Source organism: Drosophila biarmipes, chromosome 3R, assembly GCF_025231255.1.
Source record: "Drosophila biarmipes strain raj3 chromosome 3R, RU_DBia_V1.1, whole genome shotgun sequence".
NCBI classification, from domain to species: Eukaryota; Metazoa; Arthropoda; class Insecta; order Diptera; family Drosophilidae; genus Drosophila; species Drosophila biarmipes.
Genome location: NC_066616.1, coordinates 8,139,920 through 8,165,476, shown reverse-complemented (window position 1 = coordinate 8,165,476; position 25,557 = coordinate 8,139,920). Strand labels below are relative to the sequence as shown.

The window sequence follows — 25,557 nt, the reverse complement described above, 5'->3', positions numbered from 1 at the left end:
TGTGTATGTGCGCAGGAATTTTCACCGAATCAGCGGATGAACCATTTCGTGGAAACCGCCACTGCCACTCGACTCAACTTAGGGGTGATTGCCAGCGCAGAAGGGGAGTGGCCAGCACTGGAAGTGTGGTGGAAAGCTCGCCCACTCTGGCTGGAGTCGCCACAAAGTTTGTGCCCCTCGTGGCCCATTGAAAAATAGAATGACAATATTCAAGGGCTTGACATTTACAAAGTTATATTCAGAGGCTCTTAAAGGATACATCAATTACGGGTCTAGACTAGTTTAAAAGTACATATTCCTAACTCGAATATATATCAATTTGTTAAAGCTACTGCTGCGCTAGTAGCCAAACTTCTCGTTCAAATGGGTGATGCCATCGCCGCTCTGGTTGGTTGGCGGCACCCACTTGGCGTACTTCTCGCTGTCCTCGTGCTCGGCCAGCTCGTCCAGGTCCATGTCCACATCCTGCCGCTGTTTGTTGCGCTGGCGTTGGCGCTGCCTGCGCTTCTTTTGCGCCTCCTCTGCACCCGGATCCGGGGTGTCGTCGGTTGGGGTGCTGGTGTCTTCCAACGATTCTGTTGGATTAGTTGAAGCAACAGTGTCGCTGGGAACTGTTGAGGCTTCCGCTGAAACTTTTGTTGACATCACGTTGTCTGGTTTTAAGACTTCCGCTTCAGCGTTTGTTGGTTTGCTCTCTTCCGTTTCGGCAGGGGGTTTGATTTCCGGCAAGTTTTTGTTTTCTGTAGTCGATGGCTGTGCCACAGCTTCCTGTTCCGCCTCTGCCTTCTGCGAATTGCTCGCCTCCTTCTCCTTCTCTAGGGGTGTTTCCTTGTGCTCTTCCTCCTCGACTTCCTCCTCATCCGAGGCAAATGCATTTGATTGGGGCTTGGTCTGTGTGCTTGGCGGCGCTTTGACGACCTTGAATTTACTAAACTGATTTCTCTTGCCAATCATGGGTAGCTGCTTTCTGGCAGCAGCACTACCTTCCTGGGCGGAGGATTCCTTTGTGGCTGCGGCCAGGCTGGTGGTGAATGGCAGAACCGTTGGTTTGGCTATCTTCAGGAGGCGTTCCACCTTTTGTTGCTCGCCTTTAAGGCGCTGTTGCTCCAACTGTTTGGAATTTAATTTTGTTAGTGTTGATTTAAATATTATTTCCCGGTACTCACCCTTAGCTTTTTAATCTCCGTCTTGTCCAGTTTCTCAACATCTTCGGTCAGCATGTCCATGAAGTTGTCAAGATCATCGCCTTCATTTTGCTGCTTGGCAGCCAGTTCCTTTAACCTTTTCTCCTTTTGTTGGTAGGTTGCGATTTCCTGCTCGACCTTTTCCATTTCCAAATTGAGCTCAATCTCTTGTTTCAGCTGTTGAAGATTTGGTTAGTTACTAAGCAAGAAAAAGGCTTTATACCTACCAAATCCTCATAGGTGAGGGTGACACTGGCACCTGCATTCTCCTTGCGCTGCTTCTTGCGCGCCACGTCTCCAGTGCGGTCCCAAAACTCATCCTCGTCGTCAGAGTCGCCCTTCTTGAGAATTTTCCTCTTTTGCGCCTCCTGGTTGGCCTGTCGCAGCACACCGTGCCTGTCCAGGGTGCGACATGCCTCCAGGGCACACTGCACCACGCAGTCCTTCTTGCGCCCCTTGTGGTTCACCTCCACAGTGATCGGCCTGCCATTGGAGTCGTCGAGCGGCAGCACTACGCGGCAAACAAAGGAACCAGTAGACAGCTCATCGCATCTGTACTCCAAATTTAGACCCTCGCGCTCGAAGAATCCGCGTAACGTTTTCTTCGGATCATCGAAGAAGAGCTCTTCGTTGTTGGTGCTGGCATAGGGATTGTGGCTGAGATCCGTTTCCTCGTCGGCGTCGTCGCCCATGCCCCAGCTGACGCCCTCGTTGCGATCCCGCTCCTCGGCCTCTAGGAGCCGTATTTCCCTCTCCACCGCCGCGTCGGCCAGCTCCTTCTCTCGTTTCTGTCGCAGCTCGGTGACGGACAGTTCGGATTCGGGTTCCTCATCCTCGCCGGGACCCTGGAGAATGTATACGCGAGTGCTGCCGCCCAGCTTGAGCATATGTCCAACGCGCATCCTAATGTAGACCTTGGGCGGCACACGCTGTTTGTTCAGAAAGGTTCCATGTGTGCTGCCCATGTCGTAGATGTACCAGCCCTCGGGCTGCTCTGGCTCTCCCGGCTCTTCCCCTTCGCCCTCCTCAAAGTCCGGCTTGGGCGGCGCTTTGGGCTTGTACTGCAGCACCACGTGGAAGCGCGAGATCGTCGGATGGGCGGCGGGCACATCGTTCTCCGGCAGACGACCGAAGGTCCACACAGCCTGTTGCTGCAGCTGGCGAACAGTGTCGATGATCTGGCCGGATTTGAGCACCTCGAAGCTGTAGTTCTGATCCTCGGCCGGAGGAGCCGACCACTTGGGCACCTTGTAGGGACAGACGGCCGCTGGCGAGGATTTGGGAGGCTTGGGAACTTTTGGCGGTGGCGGAGGCGGCGGCTCAGCGGGAACTTCGGAGCGCGGCTTCTCTGTGATGATCACCTTGGGCTTGGGCAGTGGAGCTGGCACCTTGAACTCGTTCATGCTGACGGTTGGGCGAAATATGTTAATTTTCCGAGGAGTAAACAAATTTTCGCAGATTTCAGCTGATTTTCAGCGCAGTAGGACCAGCACTGACCGCTAAAAAAGGCAGCACTTCTTCAACAGTTGTCCCAAAGCAAATTATATTTTATCTATTGTTTCTAAATTGAGGTGCCAGATTTTCTTTTAATGTTCATTAATATTTTCTTTAAAAGTAGATAAAATTATTGCTGACTGTGGTTTAAAATAAAACAGCTTGTCCCAAAGATTTGGGACACGTAGAATATTTTTAACTTATTGGTAGACGGTCACACTGACCCCGCGCTGTTTTGTTTTTTATTCTAGCATTTATTTGAATTGTTTTAATAACTTAATTTTTTATATTTAACTATTTACTATGAAAATTTTAGCTGTTTAGAGCAATGGCGTTTTCGCAATCTTTTGATTTCGGAAACAGCACCTTTCTGGAGCTTGAAAAGGGGATCCAGGCGCAGGGGAAAGAGAACACAAAAACTGGAGATGCAAATATCCAAGGAGCAAGGGCTGGCCGGGATTCAAAGGTGACCAGCCAGGATAACTACTCGGAGTTTTTCAAGGACGAGTTCTCCTACGAACTCAATCAGGCCAAGAAGCCCGCAGAGCAGTCTGTGGTCAATGTGTCCCAGGTTGAAGAGCTGTTGGAAGCAGTTTCCCATCGGGATTCCGGCGATGTGAGCAGCTCATCCGCTTTCGATGCCCAAATCTGCATGGAGGATGTGTTTGGTACGGAGGACAAGGCGAAGGAAGATGTCCAGGTGCTGCAAAATTTGGACGAGAGTAGCTTCCTGTGTCCCGCGCAGGATGCAGAGGCTTCCCAGCAACTTAAGGAGGACATCCTGCGCAGTCGCTGCGTACTGGCCAAACAGGGTGTTTACCACGAGGTGTCGCAGGTCACCCAGAACCTGAGCAGCATGTCGCCCAACCAACTGCGAGTCTCGCCCAACTCCTCTAATATTCGTGAGGCAGTGCCCGAGCGAAAGGATCCTCCCCTGGACCTGGAGTCCCTTAAGTCAATAGCCTCGTGGAACCTTCCCCACAGCATTCAGGCAGAATACAAGAAGAAGGGCGTCGTCCAGATGTTCGACTGGCAAGTGGAATGCCTCTGCAAGCCAAGGGTGCTCTTCGAGCACTGCAATCTCGTGTACTCCGCACCCACGTCTGCGGGCAAGACGCTGGTCAGTGAGATTCTGTTGCTGAAAACCGTCCTTGAGCGCGGCAAGAAGGTCCTGCTCATCCTGCCCTTTATATCGGTGGTGCGCGAGAAAATGTTCTACCTGCAAGATCTGCTCACACCGGCTGGTTACCGGGTGGAGGGATTCTACGGGGGATATACGCCTCCGGGTGGCTTCGACAACATGCATGTAGCCATCTGCACCATCGAGAAGGCCAACTCGATTGTGAACAAACTGCTGGAGCAAGGCAAATTGGACACCATCGGCACTGTGGTGGTTGACGAGGTGCATCTCATCTCGGACAAAGGTCGCGGATACATACTCGAGCTCCTGCTGGCCAAGATCCTCTACATGTCCCGCCGCAATGCTCTACAAATCCAGGTTATCACCATGTCGGCCACCCTGGAGAATGTGGAGCTGTTGAAGAGTTGGCTGGACGCCGAGCTGTATATTACAAACTATCGACCCGTGGCTTTGCAGGAAATGATCAAGGTGGGCACGAAGATCTTTGACCATCAGCTAAAGTTCCTACGAGACGTCTCCCAGCTAAAGGAGATGCGTCAGGCTCTGGGCAACGATTCGGATGATGTAGCTCTGCTCTGCATCGAGACATTGCTGGAGGGCTGCTCCGTCATTGTGTTTTGCCCCTCGAAGGACTGGTGCGAGAACCTGGCCGTTCAGTTGGCCACAGCTATGCATGGTTTGATCAAGTCTGGCTCAGAGCTGGGTCGACGTTTGCGAACCAATCTCAATCCGAAGGCCATCGAGGAGGTAAAGCAACAATTAAAGGATATTCCCACAGGTTGGTTTAGGGAAACCAATTGATTACTTATCCATTTCTAATTTGTATTTTTTATTTCCTCTTAGGTTTAGATGCGGTCATGGGCAAAGCTGTTACCTACGCCTGTGCCTTTCACCACGCTGGTCTTACTACCGAAGAGCGAGACATTGTGGAGGCCTCTTTCAAAGCGGGATCACTGAAAGTTCTCGTAGCCACCAGTACACTTAGCTCTGGTGTTAATTTGCCCGCTCGACGTGTGCTCATTCGCTCTCCTTTGTTTGGAGGCAAGCAAATGAGTTCCCTTACTTACCGTCAGATGATCGGACGAGCAGGGCGTACGGGTAGGGATACACTGGGCGAGTCTATCCTCATCTGCACTGAGAGTAATGCGCGAATCGGAAGAGATCTTGTCACGGCGCAGCTGCAGCCCATCACTTCCTGCCTGGAAATGGACAGTAGTGTAAGTAACCATGAAAAAAAATGGTCCAAAATAATGAACCATCCCATCACAGACCCACTTGAAACGCGCTCTCCTGGAGGTTATATCCTCTGGTGTGGCGAGCACTAAACAGGATATTGACTGCTTCGTGAACTGCACGCTGCTGAGTGCCCAGAAGGCCTTGGAGGCCAAGGATGAACCGCCAGATGAGGACTCCGACTCCCACTACATTAACGATGCCCTGGACTTTCTTGTTGAGTACGAATTCGTGCGCCTGCAAACGGACGAGGAAGCGGAGACCACCGCCTATGTGGCCACGCGACTGGGTGCCGCCTGTCTGGCTTCCTCAATGCCACCCACCGACGGCCTCATCCTCTTTGCGGAGCTGCAGAAGTCCCGTCGTTGCTTTGTGTTGGAGTCTGAGCTGCATGCTGTGTACCTAGTGACACCATACTCCGTCTGCTATCAGCTGCAAGATCTCGACTGGCTGATTTACCTGGACATGTGGGAAAAGCTAAGCCCGGCCATGAAGAAAGTGGGTGAACTTGTGGGTGTCAAGGAAGCCTTTCTTGTGAAGGCGATGCGTGGCCAAACGAAACTGGACTACAAGCAGATGCAGGTGCATAAGCGGTATGTCGCTTTTCTAAATGATAGAATAGGAAATTAACGTTTCTTTAATTCGTCCTAGTTTCTACACAGCTCTGGCCCTGCAGGAGCTTGTTAACGAGACGCCCATTAACGTAGTAGTGCACAAATTTAAATGCCACCGAGGAATGCTGCAGGGTCTGCAGCAAATGGCGTCCACCTTTGCGGGTATAGTTACCGCTTTCTGCAACTCCCTGCAATGGTCTACTCTCGCCCTGATCGTATCACAGTTTAAGGATCGACTTTTCTTCGGCATCCACAGGGATCTCATTGATCTAATGCGGCTACCCGACTTGTCGCAGAAACGAGCACGCGCTCTCTTCGATGCCGGATTCACTAGTTTGGTAGAGCTGGCCGGCGCTGATGTCCTGGAGTTGGAGAAGGTGCTCTTTAATTCGCTCAGCTTCGACTCTGCCAAGCAGCACGACCACGAGAACGCTGAGGAGGCGGCGAAGCGAAATGTAGTGAGAAACTTTTTCATCACTGGCAAGGCGGGTATGACAGTGAACGAAGCTGCCAAACTGATAATTGGCGAAGCTCGCCAGTTTGTTCAGTATGAGATCGGAGTGGGAAGTATAAGGTGGACTCAGACGCAGCAGGAGGGCACTGAAAGTTCGAAGTCTGTGGGAGAGCCCGACATTCATCTGTCCTTTGAAGAAGAGCAAGTTCGGAACCAGCCACCAACAAAGCGGAAGTTGTCTAGCGGAGAACAAAGCACTGTCGGAGGGGCCTCATCCCAGAAGATTCCCAAACTAGAGCCACTGGTGAAGGAGCAAAATAACCCAGAGCAAATTCCGAAAGGAACCCCTGAAATCTCTAATCAAAGGAATGAAAGCAAACGAGATTCCAGACTCAGTAATCAGTCCATTGCTACGAAACACAATGTTCAGAAAAAGAAAGAGCAGCCTTCCTTGGAAAATATGAAAAATGGAAGCCTGAATCAGGACAAGATTATTGCTAATTCTGTGGTTTCAGTAGAGAAGACAAAACCAATAAAGGCTCAAGAAAAGGTGTCCAATACACCTTCATCTACCAATCCGCCAATGCAAACTACAATCCAAGCGAAAGCTGGCGACTTAGCCGAGGATTCACAAAAAGAAATCCAGAGACAAGACTCTGAGGTTGAAAAAACAAGTAGTAGACAAGACTCTGAGGTTGAAAAAACAAGTAGTCCAGTTGTGCCCAGTCCGCAATCAGCTAATGAGGAGAAGCCCAGCACCAGCCATAATGCCCGTAAGGAGATACTTAGGAAGGAAATTGCCGAACGCCGCAGGATCGCATTAATGAAGATACAGCAGAAGCGTGCCGAAAAGGATAACCAGCCTATGGATCTACCCATACAGGCAGCAAGATCTGCATCAGTTCTTAACGATCATAACCCAATTGTTGTAAATAATACGCCCACTACTCAAAGGACCCAAAACACTCAAAACCTTCCGGACTTAAAAACATCTAAAGAAAAGGTAAATACCTTTAAATCGCCCTCCAGCTCCAATAAAGAATCTTCTGCAACGCCTACACGCGGGCAAATGAAGAGCTTATCCTCTCAGCTGCCCCGCAGAAGTCCCCGAAATCACACATCCTCTCCCACACCAACCCCAAATCGCACTCCCTCCAGGAAGGCATCTACTGCAGAGGAGGATCTGTTCATTCCCGATGATTCCTTCATGCTGAATACCGGGCTAACTGCTGCTCTCACAGCCGCCGAGAGCAAGTTGCCTGCCTCTTCGGAGTCGGACGAGATTCCCAGTTCGCAGCCAAAGGAACCGGAGGTGATTTCTAGCCTTACTCCACATGCATCCAGGATGATGCGGTCTTACCAGTTGCGTTCACAGCGCCTGCAGAGTCCAAGCTCTCGAACGCAGATTAGTTCAATGAGTTCTAGAATATCGACCAGTGAAACGGAAAGGGAGTTGGAATCAGTTGAAGGTGGTGGCACATCCAACGCGGCGTCTTCTATGGAACTTTCGGAGTTTTCTATGGAGAACTCACTAATGAAAAATCCCCAGCACCTGAACGCCTCGCACATCATGAGCTGTTCCAAAGCGGATGATAATGCCTCGAGTTTCTCAAGCATAGACATAATTGACGTGTGTGGCAACCGGCAGCTCTTTCAAAATGCCCTCATGGAGCTTCTGGAAGCCCCGCGCTTTGGCTTCAGCGTGGGCCTGCAGGCTCAAGCGGGCAGACAGAAGCCTCTAATCGGTGCCAACCTGCTGATCAATCAGGTTGCAGCCAAGGAGCAGCGAGAGGCGGCTGCTGGCCAGCAGGTGCTATTCCAAGTGGACGACAGCAACTTTATCGCCGGTTTGTCCTTCTGCCTGGCTGACAATGTGGTCTACTACATGAGTATGCAGGACGAGGCACAAACAAAGGGGCCGACAGTCCCCTCCAGTCTTAAGGTTCAGGAACTGTGTAAGTTGTTGACTCGAACGGATCTCACGCTGCTCATGCACGATGGAAAGGAGCAGCTAAAGATGCTGCTAAGGGCGATTCCGCAGCTGAAGAGGATCACCGCCAAAATGGAGGACCCCAAGGTGGGAAACTGGATCCTGCAGCCGGACAAGACAATGAGCTTTCACAATATGGTAACTTTTAAAAACTATACAGTATATCCGTATTCATTGTTGATCTTGCAGTGCCAGCAATTCGCGCCGGAATGTACTGCTCTTGCCAATCTCTGTGGCAGCGGTCGTGGTTACAGCAGCTTTGGTCTTGATACCTCCAGTGCCATTCTGCCCAAGATAAGGGCTTCGATTGAGGCCTGCGTTACTGTCCACATACTCCAGGGTCAGATCGAAAACCTTGGGAGGATCGGTTCGGGTCACCTGCTTAAGTTTTTCCATGGTGAGTTTGGAGCAATGTTGGTAAAATAATAATGCTGGACAATAATGAACATTTTCAGATGTCGAAATGCCTATTCAAATGAGTCTGTGCCACATGGAGGTCATAGGCTTTCCCACGAACGAGCAACGGCTGCAGCGAGTTTTCCAGCAAATGGTGGCCGGCATGAAGAAACTGGAGCTGAAGATCTACGAGCAGCATGGATCCCGATTCAATCTCGGCTCGTCGCAGGCTGTGGCCAAGGTGCTGGGCCTCCACCGAAAGGCAAGCGGCCGTGTGACCACCTCCCGCCAGGTGCTGGAGAAGTTGGACTCTCCCATATCGCTTCTGATATTGGGCCACCGGAAGCTGGCCGGGCTTCTAGCCAAGAGCATTCAACCGCTGCTCAAGTGCTGCCAGTCGGGGCGAATTCATGGCCAGAGCATTACGTTTACGGCGACGGGTCGTATTTCCATGACAGAACCCAATCTGCAGAATGTGGCGAAGGATTTTGCCATAAAGGTGGGATCGGAGGCCCTCAACATATCCTGTCGCTCAGCTTTCGCACCCAAAGATGAGAAGCGATGTCTCCTGTCCGCCGACTTCTGTCAGCTGGAGATGAGAGTCCTGGCCCACCTGTCGCAGGATAAGGTGCTGATGGAGGTGATGAACTCGCCGCAGGACTTGTTCACAGCCATTGCGGCGCACTGGAATAAAATTGACGAATCCGAGGTGTCGGAGCATCTGCGCAACGGCACCAAGCAAATCTGCTACGGCATTGTCTACGGCATGGGCATGCGCGCCCTGGCCGAGAGTTTGAAGTGCAGCGAGCAGGAGGCGCGCATGGTATCCGAGCAGTTCCACCAGGCGTACAAGGGCATTCGGGAGCATACCCAAAAAGTGGTCAAGTTTGCGCGCAACAACGGATATGTGGAGACGATCACCCGTCGTCGACGCTACCTGGAACACATAGATAGTCCCGAGGAGCATTTAAAAAGTAATTGTTTTATGGCCACAAGTATTTCTGTTGGTTAATCCTTATATCCCACAGGCCAAGCCGAGCGCCAGGCCATCAACTCCGCCATTCAGGGGTCAGCTGCGGATATTGCGAAGAGCGCCATTTTAAAGATGGAAAAGAACATAGCCCGCTACCGGGATAAGATGGGCTTGGAGGAGAACTCAGTGAACCTGGTTATGCACCTGCATGACGAACTCATCTTCGAGGTGCCCGTCGAAAAGGCCAGGAAAATTGCCAAAGTTCTCAGCCTCACCATGGAGAACTGCGTCAAGCTCAATGTGCCGCTCAAGGTCAAGCTGAAGCTTGGACGCAGTTGGGGGGAAATGCAGGAGATTAGGGTGTAGATTGTTGTACTTGTTTATTATTGTAATGTAGTTTTTCTAATTTTATAGAATTTCCAATTGAACTTTAATAGACATGTTTAAAATTTTTTAAGACTGCTTCGCCTGCCACTCCGTCCAGGATCCGGCATAGGCCTTGGCGCTAAGAACATATAGGATAATAAATGTACAGAACAAATTGTGTACAAAATGCAATTTACTTGGTAAAGCCCAATGTGGCGGCCAGGTTGGCCGCTCGAGCGGCACGTCCTCCCGCCATGCAGGAGAAGATCAGGACCGCGTCGATGGCCGGCTTCTCGCGTCCGTAGGTTTGGGCGAAGGCCTCGTCCGGCAGGTTCAGAGCCTTCTCCAGTTCAGCCACTAGAAAAAGAAGAGGGTGTCTCCACTAAGCCGGTAATCCCTGGACTTTGCCACTGCTCACATGGAATGTTTATGCTGGCGGGCAGGACACCCGTTTCCTTCAGCTCCGACTCGTTGCGGACGTCGAAGAGGTACTTTTCCGGGTGGTTAGGAACATCCTTGACTTCCTCGTAGGTGGCCATGTTAATATATTTATTAAGCAAGTTGATTAAACACAAATTAAAACCGGCATCGAAAGTGTGACCACTGATAGACCGATAAATTATACCACTGGGATCAAAAAATATACCGAACCAAAGTCTCGATTAGTTATTTAACTTCAAGGTAAAAATAACATAAACTATTTAAAATAACTGAAACATCTTACCTAAATTAATCACTATATTTTAAGAAATAACATATTAAAATGACTCACGAACGTACAACCAAATTTCAAAGAACATTTAAAGATTTTAAATTGATGGATAAACATTAGCTTAGTTTATAGTATCCTAATATTTTCCATTTAGAGGGTAGATTTGGTTTATAGGTTATATTACTTATCCAAAGTATGCATAGGTAATGTGTTCTAAACATTACTGTCCTAGATTTTTTTTTATTATTTCTTAAAAATTTGAAAAAGTAAGGAACAAGCTCAAATTAGTTTGGTAAAATCTAAGTCATCCAAAATATTTCCTTCATCGGTTGAGTGTAGAATTTCAAAATTTTCCTTACAAACCCATCGAACCTCGAAACGAAACCCCAAACTGTAAATCAAAAACTGGTATTTCCAAAAAAGTTTTATTTTATTTTTATACAATTTAAAAATCAGTTAATTTCACAATTAATAATATTCAAGAATTTACTAATTACAGAATAGTCGAAGCACAGGCTATAATTTGCATTAACAAAATATGAATTGCACAACGTTTTAATTTCATTCTTGCGGGGAGCATTTGAAACAATTAAATAATATTGCAAAATAAATACAGGAAACAATGCCTTCGCCCACGTACTCCAATTCTAAATTTCAATATAACAACAAATATATTTATTGCGTATAAAAGTGGTACGGTTGCAAATGAATGGCCCTTCAAGCTGCACATCGACATTAACCTAGATATTGTATACAGTTTAACTTCATGCTTTTTCATTGGCATTGAACAATTGTTTCTTCACACTTTCCTTAAGTCAACAACGACATTTGGGCGCTCAACACACACTCTCTTGTCTTATTCCACTAGGCTGGTTCCTCCTCGACTCTACATTACATCTCGACTCGATCCACAATCGATTATATTATCCAAAAATATGCTATGTTTGTGTAAATTCTACGAATTTATGATTGATATCTTGATATCTCATATATATGGTGCAATGCTTGCCATTGCCACTTGTGTGTTTAATACCCAGTTTAGCGCGTTCACAACGAGTATAGTACATATAAAAAAGGCAGTCGCCTGCACTGTGGTTGAAAGTAAAACAAATCGAACATAGTGCATCCTAGGAGTTGGTCGCTATGTGTGTTCCTTGGGGTGTGAGGTGGTGGTGTGCTCGGGTGTGTATATGGTACAGGGCACTATTCATAGCGCTTCGACGGCGGTACTAAGTGCTCCGGCAGCACGGTGGGCAGCTCGCAGCCTTCCAGCTTGACGTTGATTAAGTGCAAGGCCAGCGCGAACTCGTCAGCGTCCAGGAAGCCATCGCCATCGACGTCCGACAGCTTCCAGATCTTGCTGAGCACCGAGTTGGGCAGTTTCGATTTGATGAGCTCCTGCTTGGCAGCTGTAAGTGGATGACCGAATTAGTTGTATCCCTCTCTCTTCATACACTATCAGAGGCCACTTACTTGCTCCGGATATTTTGCCATCGACGGGTCCCAGATTGTTGAAGATGCCGTCCGTGCGCGGCTTGTCCTTGTTGCAGATCCACTCGTGCTCTCCGTAGCCGGCGTCGATGCCCTCGCCCTTCATGTAGCCGAAGGGTGAGACGTTGTCGTCGATGACTCCCTCGAAGGCACCACCTGTGGAGCAGGAAAAGGAGAAAAGGTCAGCCGCTGGTCGATAGATACTGTGTGTGCGCCATAAATTTGCATTAATTAAGCATGTAATCTAAGTTGATCGGTGCGTCGCCGTGCACAAACATTCAATTTGAGGCAATTAAAACCTTCAGATCGTTTTGGCTCCAATTGACGTCGCCGCCGTACCGCCGTATCGCCGTATCGTGACTAGGCCGGCTGACCGACTTAAGCATGTACTTTGCCGGCTACTTTAACAGCCAATTGCGGTGCATTCTGGGGGCAATTGAGATGGGCGGTGCAGGTTGCCAGCGCGAATTAAATCCACTTTTTTGAAGTTGCTCAATTCGTTTGCGGCCTCTTGCTGTCGCATCGGCAATTGAAAAGGGCTCTCCGGGGGCATGACTGAGAGCTTAGGGCCATACTACTTCATAGTCATAAAACCTTATTAAATGTTTGACATTTGTTGGCCAAGACCTATAATTTTAGACTTCAGTAATAGCAATACTCATATAAAATGATTTCTTATATTAAGGGCCGATTTCTCAATGCCATGCTAAGGTTCTTGTATGTTATTGAATAATTTCGAAAATCAAGATCGCATTCTCAATTTAATCTTAGCTAAACGAGCCATAAATCATATGCGAGTCCGCTATCGCACGATTCACTTGTAAATTCATTCTGACAAACCTAACAAAGTTCCCAAACTTTTCAAAATAAATTTTAAATTTCAATTAGCACTAGAGAGATTTCTGTAGCTCTTCCATATGACTGAATCATTTATAATCTGCTTCCTAAATGTTATTTTTGTTTTGCTTAAAAATTGAAGAATTCTTTAGTGGTCTTTATAAATATATAATGTTTTCTGTGTTAAGTTTAATGAGTAATCATGTCACAATTTCATAACTCCAAAAAACAATCTAAGATGTTTCATTGTAATGCTAAGTATGTATGATTGCATACCGTCTTATGTCTGTGAGTTGTGTGACCTCGAAGTTTTATTCTTTATAATTTGAGCGATTGAGTCTACCACTGATGCCTATAACAAGTACTGATTGTGCTTACTTCCTTTTCCATCCCTGTCCCCGCCTCCGGTTCGATCTCGGCCTCTGAATTAGGATCTGAATCAGGCTTGTGCTCTAGCTCAGCCTCTGAATCCACAGCCTCCAGCCCTGCCTCAAGCTCTGGCTCAGGCTGCGGCTCTGGATCCGCACCAGGAGCGGCGGCTTCTTTGTCGTTCTCGACATTGCCCACCCGGCTGGTGCAACTGCTGAACAGGCGGAGCTGCTGCTGGCGCAGATTCTGCAGCCAGCGATCGAAGCGCTCCGCGAACTGCTGGCGCTGCGAGCCGGGGGTCAGAAGGGCCGGCTCCTCGGCCACATCGAAATCCTCATCAGAGTCCTCTGGGGTATGCAAGAAAGAGAGAAAGAACCATGACAGAGGAGGAGCGGCAGCTGGAGAGTGCTGGAGTGCGACTCGGGCGTGGAAATCAAACCAAGATAAATTAGTGGGCCAGTGGCGAAAACGAAAAGAACGGCGAACTGAAGAACTGATTTCTGCAAGATCGTGTTAGATATGTATACAACTATTTAGCGACATATTGCTAAACATGTGATGCCAGCCCAGATTCAGATGTGCTGGTACGGTGACTGACGTGAAGGAGGTGACTCAAGACAGAAGCTGACAACCCGACAACCGGACAACCGGAAAACCTGACAAAATGCTCTGGTAATGTGGATTCCATTAGCAAACCCACCGAAACTACATATTGAGACATCCAGATATGGTGGTGCTGGACTGCCTAATCGGAAAACAAGAGTCACTTGTCCAAGACAATACAGCGGAAATGCTAGGCAACAAAAGCAAATGGTGCAGCGAACAAAACGAAAATAAAATCAGAGATACAGATACACACAGGCGGCGAGTTCGAGTATCGAGAGACCAGTGCACCAATTTAGAGGCCCGAGTTCTTGACTTTGATTTCGAGCTGCTCGATCGCAATTCGCTTTATCAACGCATTCCGCCTCTCTTTCAGGGGTGCGCCCACCGAAATTCCTGCGCCCCTCTGCTCTGGTGTAAATTTAAACGGAAAGTTCATTCACTTGCCGCCTCGGTTTTAGGGGCTATCGAGTTTAACTCCGTTTGGGTAATGTGCACAGACACCGCGGATGACACACGCCGTGAAATAATGATCCCCATGACATCAGTCGATCGGTTTCGTATTTAGATTTTCCACCGACAAACGAAATCGCCTATGTGTGGGGAGTGCTTTCGCACAAGGTCATGCGAAATGCGCTAATAGTTAAATTAAAAAGCCACTCAAGTGGTCCACAAACCAAAAGGCAAACTGAAAAGATCGGCGTCGGCCATGGACAATGGCATTGTGCGGACGCGATGGCTCCCGAACTATATATCATAGTAAAATGCTTTCTTCCTGCACTTAGCGCTCGGGCAAGTGTTCAACTGAATTTCGCATTCCCCACGGGGAATTCATCGGCGGATTAGGCGGAGGATGAGCCACTTAGTGCCACACGTTCCAAGTCACAATCGGAGGAGCTCAAATTGATACGCGGCCCCAGGTTGCCAACGCCATCAAGAGTATCCGACGGCAACCGGTTCGGGGCTTTCCAGCTATGTGCTGTGTATATCGCCTGAGGTGGGATGGGTTATGCTGGGATCGTCGGCTGGGCGTGGGGACTATTCTGGGGCTCTGTGCCTCTCTGGACTCTGTTTAATCAGCTGGCCACTTGACAAATGCACCGGACAATCGCCTCAGCAGAACCGAGGGTATTGTTCCACTCTCACAAGGCAGCAAATATTGGAAGCAAAGTTTTATTGTTTACTTTTGCCACTCTAAATGGCTTCCCTATTAAGAGATAATTATTCGTCGTTCCTTGTCTGGCCGACTGTGTACAGAATTAATCCAATCACACGCTTTTCGGTTTAGGTTTAGTTTTAGAGAGAAGGGAACATTGGTATGAAGTCATTTACTCGCCGATAACGAGTGCCAATAAACAGAAAGTCCATTTGGAACTGATGACAGAGCCTTATTCGAGCGATAAAAAGGTTTGCGCATGCAAAACACATGATTATATCAATGAGCAATAATATTAGTTACCGGATTCGAATAAGTGGCTTGTATAACATCCAATGATCCCCAAAGCTGGTGATAATTACAAGTTTTGCGGCAATTGTCACGCTGATAACCTTAGTAGCTACTCATTTTTGATAATTCCCAGTTTACTGTATAAGTTATGCCCAAAGTGCTCAAAATTTCCACCATCGTGGACTAGCCAGAAGCCACATAGTGGCGAACTTATTACTTAATTATACTGTTTACTTTGATAATCGAAATGAGCATACAAAGTTGCTGGGGCAAATTAGAGCACTGCTAATCACAGAAGACCGGCTGCGAGTTCACTTCAGTCTTGGTCCGAGGAGACGTGGACTGGGCTTTCCAGACTGATAAGACCCCCGCCGATGGCATGCTGACTCGGCCTTACATTGATTTTTATCTAATAGTTGGCCGCAGGCGAAGCACATTGCCTAGCAACCCGATAAGGGTTGACAAACAAGCCGCTTTTACTGGCCCACTAACGAATGCACGGGGAACGCGAACAGGTGTGCGGGAAAGTGTAATTAGGCCTTGAACTCTGGGCCACGCACGAAGTGCAGAGGTCACAGTGAACCGGTCGCTCGCTCGTCAGCTTGCATCGGCTCTCAATTAAGTATCTCGGCGGGATTGTGGGGCCAACTAAATTGCGCCTGGCGCCTCTAGTCTCTGGTTAACTACATCGCAGCCCCCGTCTCCGCCTGATTCTTCCCCAAATTCACTGGTTTTGCTAGGCGTTTTGGCTACGAATCGAGTGCGTGGTGCTCGTCATGCTTGCCTGGATGCGTCTGCTCCGGCACTGGGTACTCGAGTGTGAAATATTTATCATGCCCAACTGTACGCCTAGTTTTATTTTCCATTTTTCGCCGCGATTCTGGTGACTCATGGCCCAATTGGAACGAGCCCTGTGCTCCCAGCTATCGATATTTTCCAATGCTTACATCATAACCACGAATCTTATCTGGCCAAGGAGAAAACAGTCAACTTGGTTTACTTTTCCTGCCATGACGAAAGCAATTTGATAATTATTGACACACAAATGCATAACTCTTTGGGGGCCACGCCCTGCGGCGACTGGCGCCCACTTTCAAGTACAAAGTAGTTGCTTATCACGTCGCCAGCCCAGTATTTGCAAGAGATACAGAATATACGTGGTTCTCGGCGGCATTTGCTTCCACCTCGGTGTTTAGTTTTGCACAGAAAGTGCGTGTGTGTTGCCTAAGCGCTAAACTGACACCGACTTTTTCGCCTTATCAGTTTTCGGGGCTTATCACTTTGTTTATAGAGCTCAAATATGTTCCGTATATAGTATAGGCTTATATATAGACGTTGCCAGGCATTGCATAATTCGCCAGCCAGCGAAAATAGGAAGCTGTGGATGTGGGCCGGGGAAAAGCTCGGCTTTTGCGATCGCTGCCAGTGGTAATTGTATCCATTAAATACATTTGGCTGCGGTCTTGCTCTAGCTCCAGCTCTAGCCATAATATCCAAGTACAAGCCGCTCACTCCACTCGCTTGGCAAAACTCGTTTTCTTCGCATTTTGGCTTGGCAATATCTGGGTTAACTGGGGAATTTTTCTCGCTGCGCATGCGCAATATTTCAGTGCGATGGGAAAGCGAAAACGCCAGCGAAACGCTCGCGGAAAACAAGAAATTTCTCAATATCTCTACTGGAAGAGTGGTTCCTCCGTGTTTGGGTGGACAGCAAGTGCATCAAGTGACGTATGCGACAAAGCGGTGCTCCTGGCGGGGGTGAGTGAGTGACTTACCCTTGACCACGGGATCCGCGACCATCGTCATCTCCTCCTGTGGGATCATCTCCATTAGCCGCGCGATGTCCTTGGCCAGCATGTTGTCCACAATGTCCAGCAGATGGGGCTTGAGCGAGTGGAACTTGGTGAAGTCCTGGTGCTGCAGCACCTCCTGCATCTTCTTGATGTCGGGGAAGTCGCCGGGCGAAATGGAGTGCTCGCGCTGGATGCGATCATACACCTGGCCGAGGTTCTTGATCAGGTCCTTCTTCTTGCTGTCCTTGCCGAACATGGACGGCATGTCCTTGCGCAGCTCGGCGATGATGAAGGCGTGCACCTTGGCCAGTCGCGCCCGCTTGATCAGGTCGTTCAGCTTGCGCAGGGCGGCGTTACGTGGCAGGGACTGCAGGTCCCTGAAGAGATCCTGCTCCTCGTCCTCGAACAGTCGCCGGTTGGCGTCGAAGCGCAGGGGCTGGTCCCAGAAGGAACCGATGTACACACGCGCCACCTCCGGCGTCTGCAGCACCTTGCCCAGCGACCACATCAGTGCGCCGTACACCCGCATCAGCTGCTGGTGGTCAATCATGTCCGCCTTGTTCAAAATGATACGGATCTTGTCGTCGTGCCCCTTGAGCGCCTCGATCGAGCGCCTGAACTCGTCGGAGATGTCCAGCTTGTGGGCGTCGAACAGCAGAATGATGCGGTCCACCCGCTCCGCGAACCACTCCAGCACTCCGGTGAAGTCGTAGCCCCTGTCGATGCGCTGCTTCTCGCCGGAGAGAATTCCGGGCGTGTCCACGATGGAGATGGCGTTCAGCACCGGCGAGGCCACGCTGCTGCACTGGAAGCGATTCAGGAAGGCGTTGCCGTACTTGGACAGCGGACGGAATTGCTTTTTGGGGTCTACGACTAGGGCGTTGCCGGGAATCACGCCCTCCTTGTCGTCGTACATCACGGCGATGAAGCGGTCCGTCGTCGGCTCCGGCCCGATCCGGATGCCCGGGAAGTCGCGCTCCAGCAGATAACGAATGAAGGTCGTCTTGCCCGTGGAGTACTGGCCCACCAGCAGGATCATCGGCTTGGCATCGAAGTCCGGATCCTCGAGCTTCGGCGAGTGAAAGTCGTGGAACTGGTAGTGCTCCTCCAGCGGCAGCAGCTTGCTCCGGTAGATCTTTTTCAGCTCGCCGATCACATTCTCCACCACCTCCTGGGTGTTCTTCTCGCGCTTCAAAAAGCTGAACATTTCGAAAGACAAGTCCTTAGTTAGCCACCGGAATAACTGAGGGAATCGGACTCGGAATCGAACGGGGGTGCACTGGCGCGGATGCTACGGACTTCGACCAACTACGGCAGTTATGTTATGTGTCTATACTCGATTGTCGCGCGGCGCTGGGATGTCGGATGTGTGGCGAAGGCGAATGATTCACGCGCGTACGTATACGTATTATTTATTTTTGGAATTCGACAGGGCGCAGTGTGACCGCGGAACTAAAAATCCAAATACCTTACTCTGAAAAATACCAAAATATATGAAATATACCGAAAATACAGCATGCGGTCACTATGAATAATTCGGATTTAATCGAATGTGATCGATATTTCCCTTTAAGTTCCAAAATATTTTATACGGTCTATCTAAATACTAGGGCGCAGTTAAAAAGTCGTAAAATTATGGCATTAACTCGGTTTTTTAACGTAAGTTTTCTAGAGAAAAAAAAGTAGAGACTTGGTTGGATCACTGGTATTTGTGTGGTGTTTATCAGTATATTCGGATGTCGACGCCATTAATCAGCAGTGATTACTATTTCGGAAGTTAATATAAAGTTATAAAATAACTTGAAATTTAAGAAGCCTCATTCTAAAATTATTGAAAACTAAATTTATGTCAACTCAACTCAGGTCACCCTTTTAAAAGGCAACAACTCAGGAGGTTGGGGAATACCCTAAGCGTAACAAGGCATTTATAAGTGATTATTTCGCGACGGTCACACTGACGCGAAGTTATCGATTTCAAATGGGAAATTCGGGATCCCGAAACTAAAGAACTCAAATTACAACTCACCTGTCGCCCGCTTCTGGGCGCGGCATCTTGACTAAATAATCCAATTAAACCCAATGGGGATACGTTCAATTTATAGCCTCCCGAACAATAGTCCACAAATGGGTAAACGAAACTCTGAACAACTAGCTCTGATCTGGTAAACCTGTGTGTGTGATACTAAAACGCAGCTTACATTATCAACTTAAATTTGATTTTCTTGATAAAAATTGATATGTACAATGGTTCAAGTCAGCTTAAATAAAACTCTCAGGCTACGCCGATCATAGATGCCGAAAATAGAGCTTAGATATAGGGATTCTTAAAATCTATGGCTTCAGAAGCTCCGCATCATCGCTGTAAGGAACTGCCGGATCTATGCCAAAATTCATCTTCATAATGTCACAGAACACGGACAGGAATATGAAGGCATCTATGAAGTGGTTCATGGTGAAGCCCAGACTTCGCTGCTTGGGATTGTGCATGTTGATCAGGGACTGAATGATCAGCAAAACTCCAGCAGCCACCTGTTTGCGAAGGTAAGAAAAAATCCAGTGCTTTAACATCAATACATTTATTTATTTTTTTACAATCTAGGGGTACATTAGCCTTATGGTAATAGTAATGTATAATTTGGTGTAAATCGTTGGATTCCTAGTTTCTAGGGTGTCTTTTCGTGCTCTTCGAGGCGTCTAAGTGGCTGTGACGAGTACTCTATGCCAAAACCGGATATGATAACGTTCACCACGGATATTATAAACACGACCACCAAAATGATGTCGTTCAGGATCACCGCCGCCGTCTGATCCTGCTCCCTGTTTATGTTGAGACTTCCGATGACCACAAACAGAATGCCCACCAAAAGCTGTCGAAATGGATGGGGAAAGCGTTAGAACCGGATAGTAGAGACCCTCTGAAGACATTTCTTGTTCCACCCCACTGCCTAGTTGAGATTGTTCAGAAAGTCGCCTTGTGACGGGGGCAGTCGATTATCAAAGGCCGAGATAAACAGATTTATCATCGTCGTGAGAAAGGCGAAGCCCGTGCGAATATGGTTAATTATATTGGCCGACTGGTAAAACTCTGGCTGGTGCAACCGACAGTCCCTCAGCAAACTCAGAGACAGGCTCAGCACGCCGGACACAACCTACACAGAGAAAAACACAACAATATCAGTCCCATATTGTCATCTGGATTTAAAATGTTCTGAATCTAAATTCTAAAATAACGATGTATTAAGTCTTTACGAAACAAAAGAGCCATTTTTGTAAGGATGTCTTTAAGGACCTTTGCGAAAGGCATTTAATTCAGAAGATATCAAGGTATTGACAAATCGTTTTTAATGTTTTTCTCTGTGCAGGACACGTCGAGAATCGGGATAAAAAGTATGAGTAAAGGTATATGCTCACCTGCAGCACTATAGAAAGACTGATCAGGATCAGCATTAGCTTGTAGAACTGGTGCTGCTCGCCCACTTGGAGGATGTACTTCAGCTGGGAGGCATTGGCGGTCAGAAGTGCGATATCCAACATCCCCTGTGCAATCGTCTTCTTGGTGGCATACCGATTGGCATCCATGGCCTTCATCTGAAAAGGATAAGGAAAAGAGAAGTATTTATATCTATTATATTAGCACTGTGAAACCAAAGGATACGTTTTCAAAGAAAGATGTCATGATGCCGGGGCAATAGTCCAGTGGAAAGTGAAAGACTGTGGCAGTTCGAACTCAAAGTGTTCTTTATCGTTTTGCCATTTATGTTAGATCTTGTGCTGATAAAAAAGCAGAACATCACAACTCCCACTAATGAAAAAAAGGCCTACAAAAAGCTTACATTGGGGGCAAGGGTTAAAAAATATGCACAGAAAAAAATTTAAATAAATTCTTTAGTTTAAAAAATAAATATCAAAAATGTTTCTCAAAAATCAATTACCTGCCAAGCATTTTTAATAGGTTTCTGCAAAAAACAAAGGTGTTTACTGTAATTCCAATAGGTACAAGGATAATTACTATTAAAGGGGGTTTCCTATGTCATATAATTGTCATAGCAATTAGAAACTAGAAAATCAATACGAGAGCAAACAACCGGTGGGAATTAAAATGCTTTTTCGCACAGCTCATCGGAGTTTTAAGGTGCATAAGGCGAGCGAGTCGGGCACATATCAATTTCGAATTGCACGAGCGGTCGGAACAAAGACAACAACAGCGGCAATTACATGGACTGGCAATTACGGATGGGATGGAAATGGGGACATGGGTAGGGAGGAGGTGTGCCTATTCGCACGAGTAAATAAATAATTTATGAACAGGGATATACGGCTAAGATCAAGGTCGGTTTATATGCGCTTGGCATATAAAGCCTGAAGATATCTTCGGACTCACCTCATTTTCGTTTACCCGCTCTAAACCTGACGCCATTATGATGAATCTTTGATGTTTTTGTGTTTTATTTCTCAATTTGAGCTTTGGTTTCGGTCACACAACGCCGCACTTCGGGTCAGTTTTCCAAGTCGGACAAAAGAACTCGAAAACGTTCAATTCAACTTGTTTCTGTTTTCATTGTCTCTCCAAATTGGCAACACAATCGTTGATACTTGGAGCGGCGTTGTCGTGGAGACGGTTTCGCTGCACAACCAAACGACTAAACCACTGACGGCGCACTGAAATCGGAAATCCAACCCAGAGAGTACTGCCCACTGTGAGTCGGGCTTTCGGAACACTCGACCAAAAAGAGAGAGCTGGAAAGAGTGTTTTCGAACAGACTAATGATGGTAGTCCACTAAATAAAAAATGTATTGATTGTGTTTGGGAAGCCACTCGTTTATCCTTCCGGAAATGTGAATCAACTACATTCGGACCTTTATGTCAATGTGATTCAATATTTTTAAATACTCAGACGTCCATTTTTGGTTCTTAGTTATTAATTATAATGCCATTAATTCTTACACCCTTAAAATAATATAAGCATAAATAAAAAAAAACATACATTAACATCATCTGTCATAAAAGTTATTTTCAGACGGGTAAACCATATTCAAACACTTTTCAGACTAAATTAAATTTAGAAGAAAACCTTTAAAAACCAAACTTGAAGTAGGCTTAAACTCAACTGCTTTCGGATTTTCCCCAGAAAGTTACAATTTCCTAGTAGCTTTCGTTAGAAGTTCTACAAACACTAGAAAGAAATTCAAATATATTTAGTTCAAACGTATTCCCAATATAATCATGGAATTTCCCATACCAGAGGCTCAATATTGGGACGTCTCAAAGAAGTCCCAGAAAGACCGGCAGATGATTCGGAAATTCGTCCCCGAGGCCGTCGATCTGGCCACCATAAGTCGGGGAGAGATCTACAGGATTGACACCTTCTACTTGGAGTGCCAGAAGTACAGGGATCATTATCGCGACCCCTACGGCAAGGTGCATTGTCCGCCATTCTTCCACTTGCACAAGGGAAAGTGCGGAATCAAACTGGACCAGAGCGTGCTCCGAATGACGCAGGCGATTGCTGGAACCTTGGACCGCCAGCCAATAGTGTTTCCCCTGATTCCGAGCAAGAGCATGTTTCTGGGCGGTAGCATTCCAATGGGGTCACATACATCCAAAATTGGCGTCACAAGTTATCTAAGATGACGTGTTTGAAAATTATAGCACTAGCATATGCTAAGATTGTTGTTTGCAGCATTCTTTTCGCCTTAGCATTCTTTTCGTCTTAGCATTCTTTTCCTCTCTAATTGGGTGCAAGATTAAATTTATTATTTTTGAGTGGGCCCTGGGAATAACCATCCCCAAGCGATTTATAAACTTTATTACTTTATTTTCTATGCTGGGAAAGCAGTTTCAATAAATAGCATTTTAAATACTTTGCGCCCTTGATGCGTAAAACTTACACACTTGTTTAAATTTCGGGGAACTTGATGTTAGCTGACACAAGGATTTGATATACATTTTAATTAGCCTTTTACAAACGGCGTTTAAGCTAATAAACACACTAAAAAGTCTTTCTGTGCACGGCTTTCTGCCCCTCCTCCTCGTACTCCCGCTTCGAGATCCACATCTTCTTGAAAGTATCGAGCGAGGCTAAAATCGATCCGCCCATCCATGTGGAGTAGAGACGTTCCTGAGGCGCGGCAATCTGCAACATATACTCGCGTTTAAGAACTGCCTCAAAGAACTAAAACTGTTTAAAAGTATTTACCCTGATCTTGAGGTCCTTGGCCGAGTGCTTCTTCAGTTCGGACAACAGACGGTCGCCGAATCCCTTAAAAAGCGTGGATCCACCGGAGAGCACGATGTTCTGGTAGAGCATTTTCCTGAGATCCATATCCGACTTTTCGATGGAGTACATCAGAACGTCGTGTATGCCCTCGCACTCCTCGCCCAGCAGATCGGGCCGGAAGAGCACTTCCGGAGCCCTGAAGCGGGCAGGTCCAATCTCAAAGGTCTTGCCGTCGGGCAGCTTGTAGGCGAACTTTTCGGTCTCCACGGTTTCCTCCTTCTGCGGGTTGGTGGCCAGATAGCAGACCTTCTCCTTGATGGAGCGCACAATCTCAAATTCGGCGGTCGACCGGAAGTTGAAGCCCTCCCGGCGGATGAGTGTCTTCAGGTAGCGCGTCACATCGCGCCCGGCGATGTCCACGCGCATAATACTGTGAGGCATGGCGAATCCCTCGTAGATGGGAACCGCATGCGTCACACCGTCGCCGGAGTCGAGCACCACGCCAGTAACGCGTCCGGTGGCATAGCTGCAAGTTAATGGCAACGTTAATTCGGTAAGTATGGTTCCTGGAATGATATGCTTACAGACTGAGCACCGCCTGCATGGAGACAAAGAGCGCAGGTGCATTGATGCCTTCGAAGAAGAACTCGGCTGCCTTCTCCCGATTACGACGCGGATTAAGCGGGGCTTCGGTCAGCAATACGGGATGGTCCTCCGTGAAGGTGGCTAGTTGTTCCTGGTTATTTTATTGGGTTATTGGGTTTATAAGGAAATTTAATCGACTGAAGGCGACTTTACTTTGCTGTAAATGTAGCTCCATATCCGCTCCATGTCGTTCCAGTCGGTGACAATGCCGTGTTCCATGGGATACCGAATGCTCAGCAGACCACGGTGCTCCTCCGCCTTGGGTCCAACGAATATGTCGCCCTCCAGGGCCCCAGCCATTACCCGGACATGCTTGGGCCGACCAATGCTGCAGGAAAACGCATAAGTGGAAGGGCTCTAAGGGGGTTAAGGATTTGGGCCACTTACTAATTGGGAAACCTGCATTTTGGAATGTGCTCGCCAGCAAAGCCGGCCTTGATCACACCGGAGCCCTGTAAAAAATAAAGGATGCGACATTAGTTGGCTGTGAAAACAGTTGTTGCACAGTAGATCAAAATTAGGACGGAAAAGCTCTGAATTCTAAATTGCAAACATGGAATCCTTTAGTGTGCCGGAGGTGGACATGATAACCGTGTCCAAGAACTCGCAATACGAGCGGGAATCGCTTCTCAAGTTCGCTCCTCCAGTGGGACTGACCAACATCAGTTACGGTGGCATGTACAAGGTTGACTCGTTTTATCTGGAGTGTCAGAAGTACCGGGACCAGTTCCGCGACCCCTACAACAAGTTGCTGCGCCCCAAGATGTTCCAAACTTATAGGGGCAAGTGTGGTATTAAGATAGATCCCGAACTGGAGCGCCTGAAGCGACCCGCTGCTTCGCATGTGGAGGCCATTCCGGTGGTCTACCCGATGCAGTACGCGCGCCAGATGGACTTCGACAGGGGCTTCCGGATGGAGGGACGCAACAGCAGGGAGTCGGCCATCGCCCGCAGGTACCCGTGTGTGCGTGTGTTGGGCAGATAGAAGGATACTACGGGGACGATCCTATCGAAATTGCCAGTTGGACCTCCGCTTACTTGGAAAATAAATCATCTTTGGCAGTGCCGAGTTCTTGTTTCTGGGATTAGTCATGTTGGCCATTTGAAGACGGCTTGAAAGCTCGCGACAAAGGGACGGGGCGTAGGTGATGTCACTGTTTGTTGGCCAAGGAGCTGGGAACAGGCGATTTGGCCAGAGTGCCCAATAGTTCGAAGACCCCACTTCCACTTACGTTATCTATGACGACGGGCTGGTTGACAACGACATCATAAGGCTCCATTTTGTGCGTTTTTCAAAATTTGCAAATTTTCTATTAGTTGGTCAACCTTAGGTGACCGTAGCTGGTTCGCAGAAATAAACCTCAGGTGAAAATATACCATATACCGGTATATTGCAGGCGATCCCCCTAATATGCCTGAACCAGGCTTTACATTTGACATCGTGGTGCGCAATGTTAAATAAGCGATTTTTTGCTGTGTTGTAGTACAACAAAGAAATTAACAAATAATATTCAGCTAAAATGTACATTTAAAGCTGGTATATTTTCTTCACTCAATAAAAAATTATACAAGAAATGTGTTTAAGTTTCTAAACATC

General features: G+C 47.7%; 8 protein-coding genes across 10 annotated transcripts; 3 read left to right on the top strand and 5 right to left on the bottom strand.

Annotated features, from left to right (window-relative positions):
- Positions 1-208: 208 nt before the first annotated feature.
- LOC108032121 (kanadaptin) lies at positions 209-2,691 on the bottom strand. The gene is made up of 3 exons (XM_017105954.3): positions 1,412-2,691; positions 1,167-1,361; positions 209-1,110 (listed from the first exon to the last, which is right to left on the bottom strand). Exons 1-3 carry the CDS (start codon positions 2,585-2,587, stop codon positions 340-342), a joined length of 2,142 nt encoding a protein of 713 aa, XP_016961443.1. The 5' UTR covers positions 2,588-2,691; the 3' UTR covers positions 209-339.
- A 213-nt stretch (positions 2,692-2,904) lies between these two features.
- On the top strand, positions 2,905-9,913 carry LOC108032032 (DNA polymerase theta). Its single transcript, XM_017105844.3, has 7 exons — positions 2,905-4,597; positions 4,663-5,036; positions 5,089-5,645; positions 5,704-8,248; positions 8,300-8,507; positions 8,566-9,480; positions 9,535-9,913. The coding sequence occupies exons 1-7, from the start codon at positions 3,007-3,009 to the stop codon at positions 9,843-9,845; spliced, it is 6,501 nt and encodes a 2,166-aa protein (XP_016961333.1). The 5' UTR covers positions 2,905-3,006; the 3' UTR covers positions 9,846-9,913.
- LOC108032033 (rhodanese domain-containing protein CG4456) lies at positions 9,843-10,466 on the bottom strand. Its single transcript, XM_017105845.3, has 3 exons — positions 10,264-10,466; positions 10,043-10,202; positions 9,843-9,984 (listed from the first exon to the last, which is right to left on the bottom strand). Exons 1-3 carry the CDS (start codon positions 10,382-10,384, stop codon positions 9,933-9,935), a joined length of 333 nt encoding a protein of 110 aa, XP_016961334.1. The 5' UTR covers positions 10,385-10,466; the 3' UTR covers positions 9,843-9,932.
- A 502-nt stretch (positions 10,467-10,968) lies between these two features.
- LOC108031734 (EH domain-containing protein 1) lies at positions 10,969-19,329 on the bottom strand. Its single transcript, XM_017105416.3, has 4 exons — positions 19,124-19,329; positions 17,080-18,296; positions 12,031-12,204; positions 10,969-11,966 (listed from the first exon to the last, which is right to left on the bottom strand). Exons 1-4 carry the CDS (start codon positions 19,147-19,149, stop codon positions 11,761-11,763), a joined length of 1,623 nt encoding a protein of 540 aa, XP_016960905.2. The 5' UTR covers positions 19,150-19,329; the 3' UTR covers positions 10,969-11,760.
- Positions 19,330-19,397: 68 nt separating this feature from the next.
- On the bottom strand, positions 19,398-21,775 carry LOC108031735 (ninjurin-A). Of its 3 annotated transcripts, none has more exons than XM_017105419.3 (3): positions 21,479-21,775; positions 20,509-20,685; positions 19,398-19,626 (listed from the first exon to the last, which is right to left on the bottom strand). In XM_017105419.3, exons 1-3 carry the CDS (start codon positions 21,512-21,514, stop codon positions 19,429-19,431), a joined length of 411 nt encoding a protein of 136 aa, XP_016960908.1. In that variant the 5' UTR covers positions 21,515-21,775; the 3' UTR covers positions 19,398-19,428. The 3 variants fall into 3 exon arrangements, with proteins under 3 accessions (XP_016960908.1, XP_016960906.1, XP_016960907.1); XM_017105417.3 differs by lacking the exon at positions 19,398-19,626 and adding an exon at positions 19,658-19,964; XM_017105418.3 differs by lacking the exon at positions 19,398-19,626 and adding an exon at positions 20,043-20,246.
- A 399-nt stretch (positions 21,776-22,174) lies between these two features.
- LOC108031294 (uncharacterized) lies at positions 22,175-22,780 on the top strand. The gene has a single exon (XM_017104537.3). The coding sequence runs from the start codon at positions 22,322-22,324 to the stop codon at positions 22,727-22,729; it is 408 nt and encodes a 135-aa protein (XP_016960026.1). The 5' UTR covers positions 22,175-22,321; the 3' UTR covers positions 22,730-22,780.
- A 112-nt stretch (positions 22,781-22,892) lies between these two features.
- LOC108032049 (actin-related protein 1) lies at positions 22,893-25,333 on the bottom strand. The gene is made up of 6 exons (XM_017105861.3): positions 25,193-25,333; positions 24,348-24,412; positions 24,114-24,288; positions 23,900-24,051; positions 23,295-23,841; positions 22,893-23,231 (listed from the first exon to the last, which is right to left on the bottom strand). Exons 1-6 carry the CDS (start codon positions 25,238-25,240, stop codon positions 23,088-23,090), a joined length of 1,131 nt encoding a protein of 376 aa, XP_016961350.1. The 5' UTR covers positions 25,241-25,333; the 3' UTR covers positions 22,893-23,087.
- Positions 24,428-25,045, top strand: LOC108032050 (uncharacterized). The gene has a single exon (XM_017105862.3). It carries the CDS (start codon positions 24,514-24,516, stop codon positions 24,943-24,945), a length of 432 nt encoding a protein of 143 aa, XP_016961351.1. The 5' UTR covers positions 24,428-24,513; the 3' UTR covers positions 24,946-25,045.
- Positions 25,334-25,557: the final 224 nt, after the last annotated feature.

Coding starts and splice junctions, on each gene's coding strand:
- LOC108032033 (XM_017105845.3), bottom strand. CDS start 10,384: ATGGCCACCTACGAGGAAGTCAAGGATGTTCCTAACCACCCGGAAAAG. Junction 10,203..10,263: donor CGCCAGCATAAACATTCCAT/GTGAGCAGTGGC, acceptor TTCTTTTTCTAG/TGGCTGAACTGGAGAAGGCT. Junction 9,985..10,042: donor GCCACATTGGGCTTTACCAA/GTAAATTGCATT, acceptor ATATGTTCTTAG/CGCCAAGGCCTATGCCGGAT.
- LOC108032050 (XM_017105862.3), top strand. CDS start 24,514: ATGGAATCCTTTAGTGTGCCGGAGGTGGACATGATAACCGTGTCCAAG.
- LOC108032049 (XM_017105861.3), bottom strand. CDS start 25,240: ATGGAGCCTTATGATGTCGTTGTCAACCAGCCCGTCGTCATAGATAAC. Junction 24,289..24,347: donor AAATGCAGGTTTCCCAATTA/GTAAGTGGCCCA, acceptor GTTTTCCTGCAG/CATTGGTCGGCCCAAGCATG. Junction 23,232..23,294: donor CCAAGGACCTCAAGATCAGG/GTAAATACTTTT, acceptor TATATGTTGCAG/ATTGCCGCGCCTCAGGAACG.
- LOC108031734 (XM_017105416.3), bottom strand. CDS start 19,149: ATGCCGCGCCCAGAAGCGGGCGACAG. Junction 18,297..19,123: donor CGCCCAGAAGCGGGCGACAG/GTGAGTTGTAAT, acceptor CGAAATGTTCAG/CTTTTTGAAGCGCGAGAAGA. Junction 12,205..17,079: donor CGCGGATCCCGTGGTCAAGG/GTAAGTCACTCA, acceptor CCTGCTCCACAG/GTGGTGCCTTCGAGGGAGTC.
- LOC108031735 (XM_017105417.3), bottom strand. CDS start 21,514: ATGGCGTCAGGTTTAGAGCGGGTAAACGAAAATGAG. Junction 20,686..21,478: donor AGCGGGTAAACGAAAATGAG/GTGAGTCCGAAG, acceptor TATCCTTTTCAG/ATGAAGGCCATGGATGCCAA. Junction 19,965..20,508: donor GTCTTTCTATAGTGCTGCAG/GTGAGCATATAC, acceptor CCATTTCGACAG/CTTTTGGTGGGCATTCTGTT.
- LOC108031294 (XM_017104537.3), top strand. CDS start 22,322: ATGGAATTTCCCATACCAGAGGCTCAATATTGGGACGTCTCAAAGAAG.
- LOC108032121 (XM_017105954.3), bottom strand. CDS start 2,587: ATGAACGAGTTCAAGGTGCCAGCTCCACTGCCCAAGCCCAAGGTGATC. Junction 1,362..1,411: donor CCCTCACCTATGAGGATTTG/GTAGGTATAAAG, acceptor AATCTTCAACAG/CTGAAACAAGAGATTGAGCT. Junction 1,111..1,166: donor CGGAGATTAAAAAGCTAAGG/GTGAGTACCGGG, acceptor AATTCCAAACAG/TTGGAGCAACAGCGCCTTAA.
- LOC108032032 (XM_017105844.3), top strand. CDS start 3,007: ATGGCGTTTTCGCAATCTTTTGATTTCGGAAACAGCACCTTTCTGGAG. Junction 5,037..5,088: donor GCCTGGAAATGGACAGTAGT/GTAAGTAACCAT, acceptor ATCCCATCACAG/ACCCACTTGAAACGCGCTCT. Junction 8,249..8,299: donor CAATGAGCTTTCACAATATG/GTAACTTTTAAA, acceptor TTGATCTTGCAG/TGCCAGCAATTCGCGCCGGA.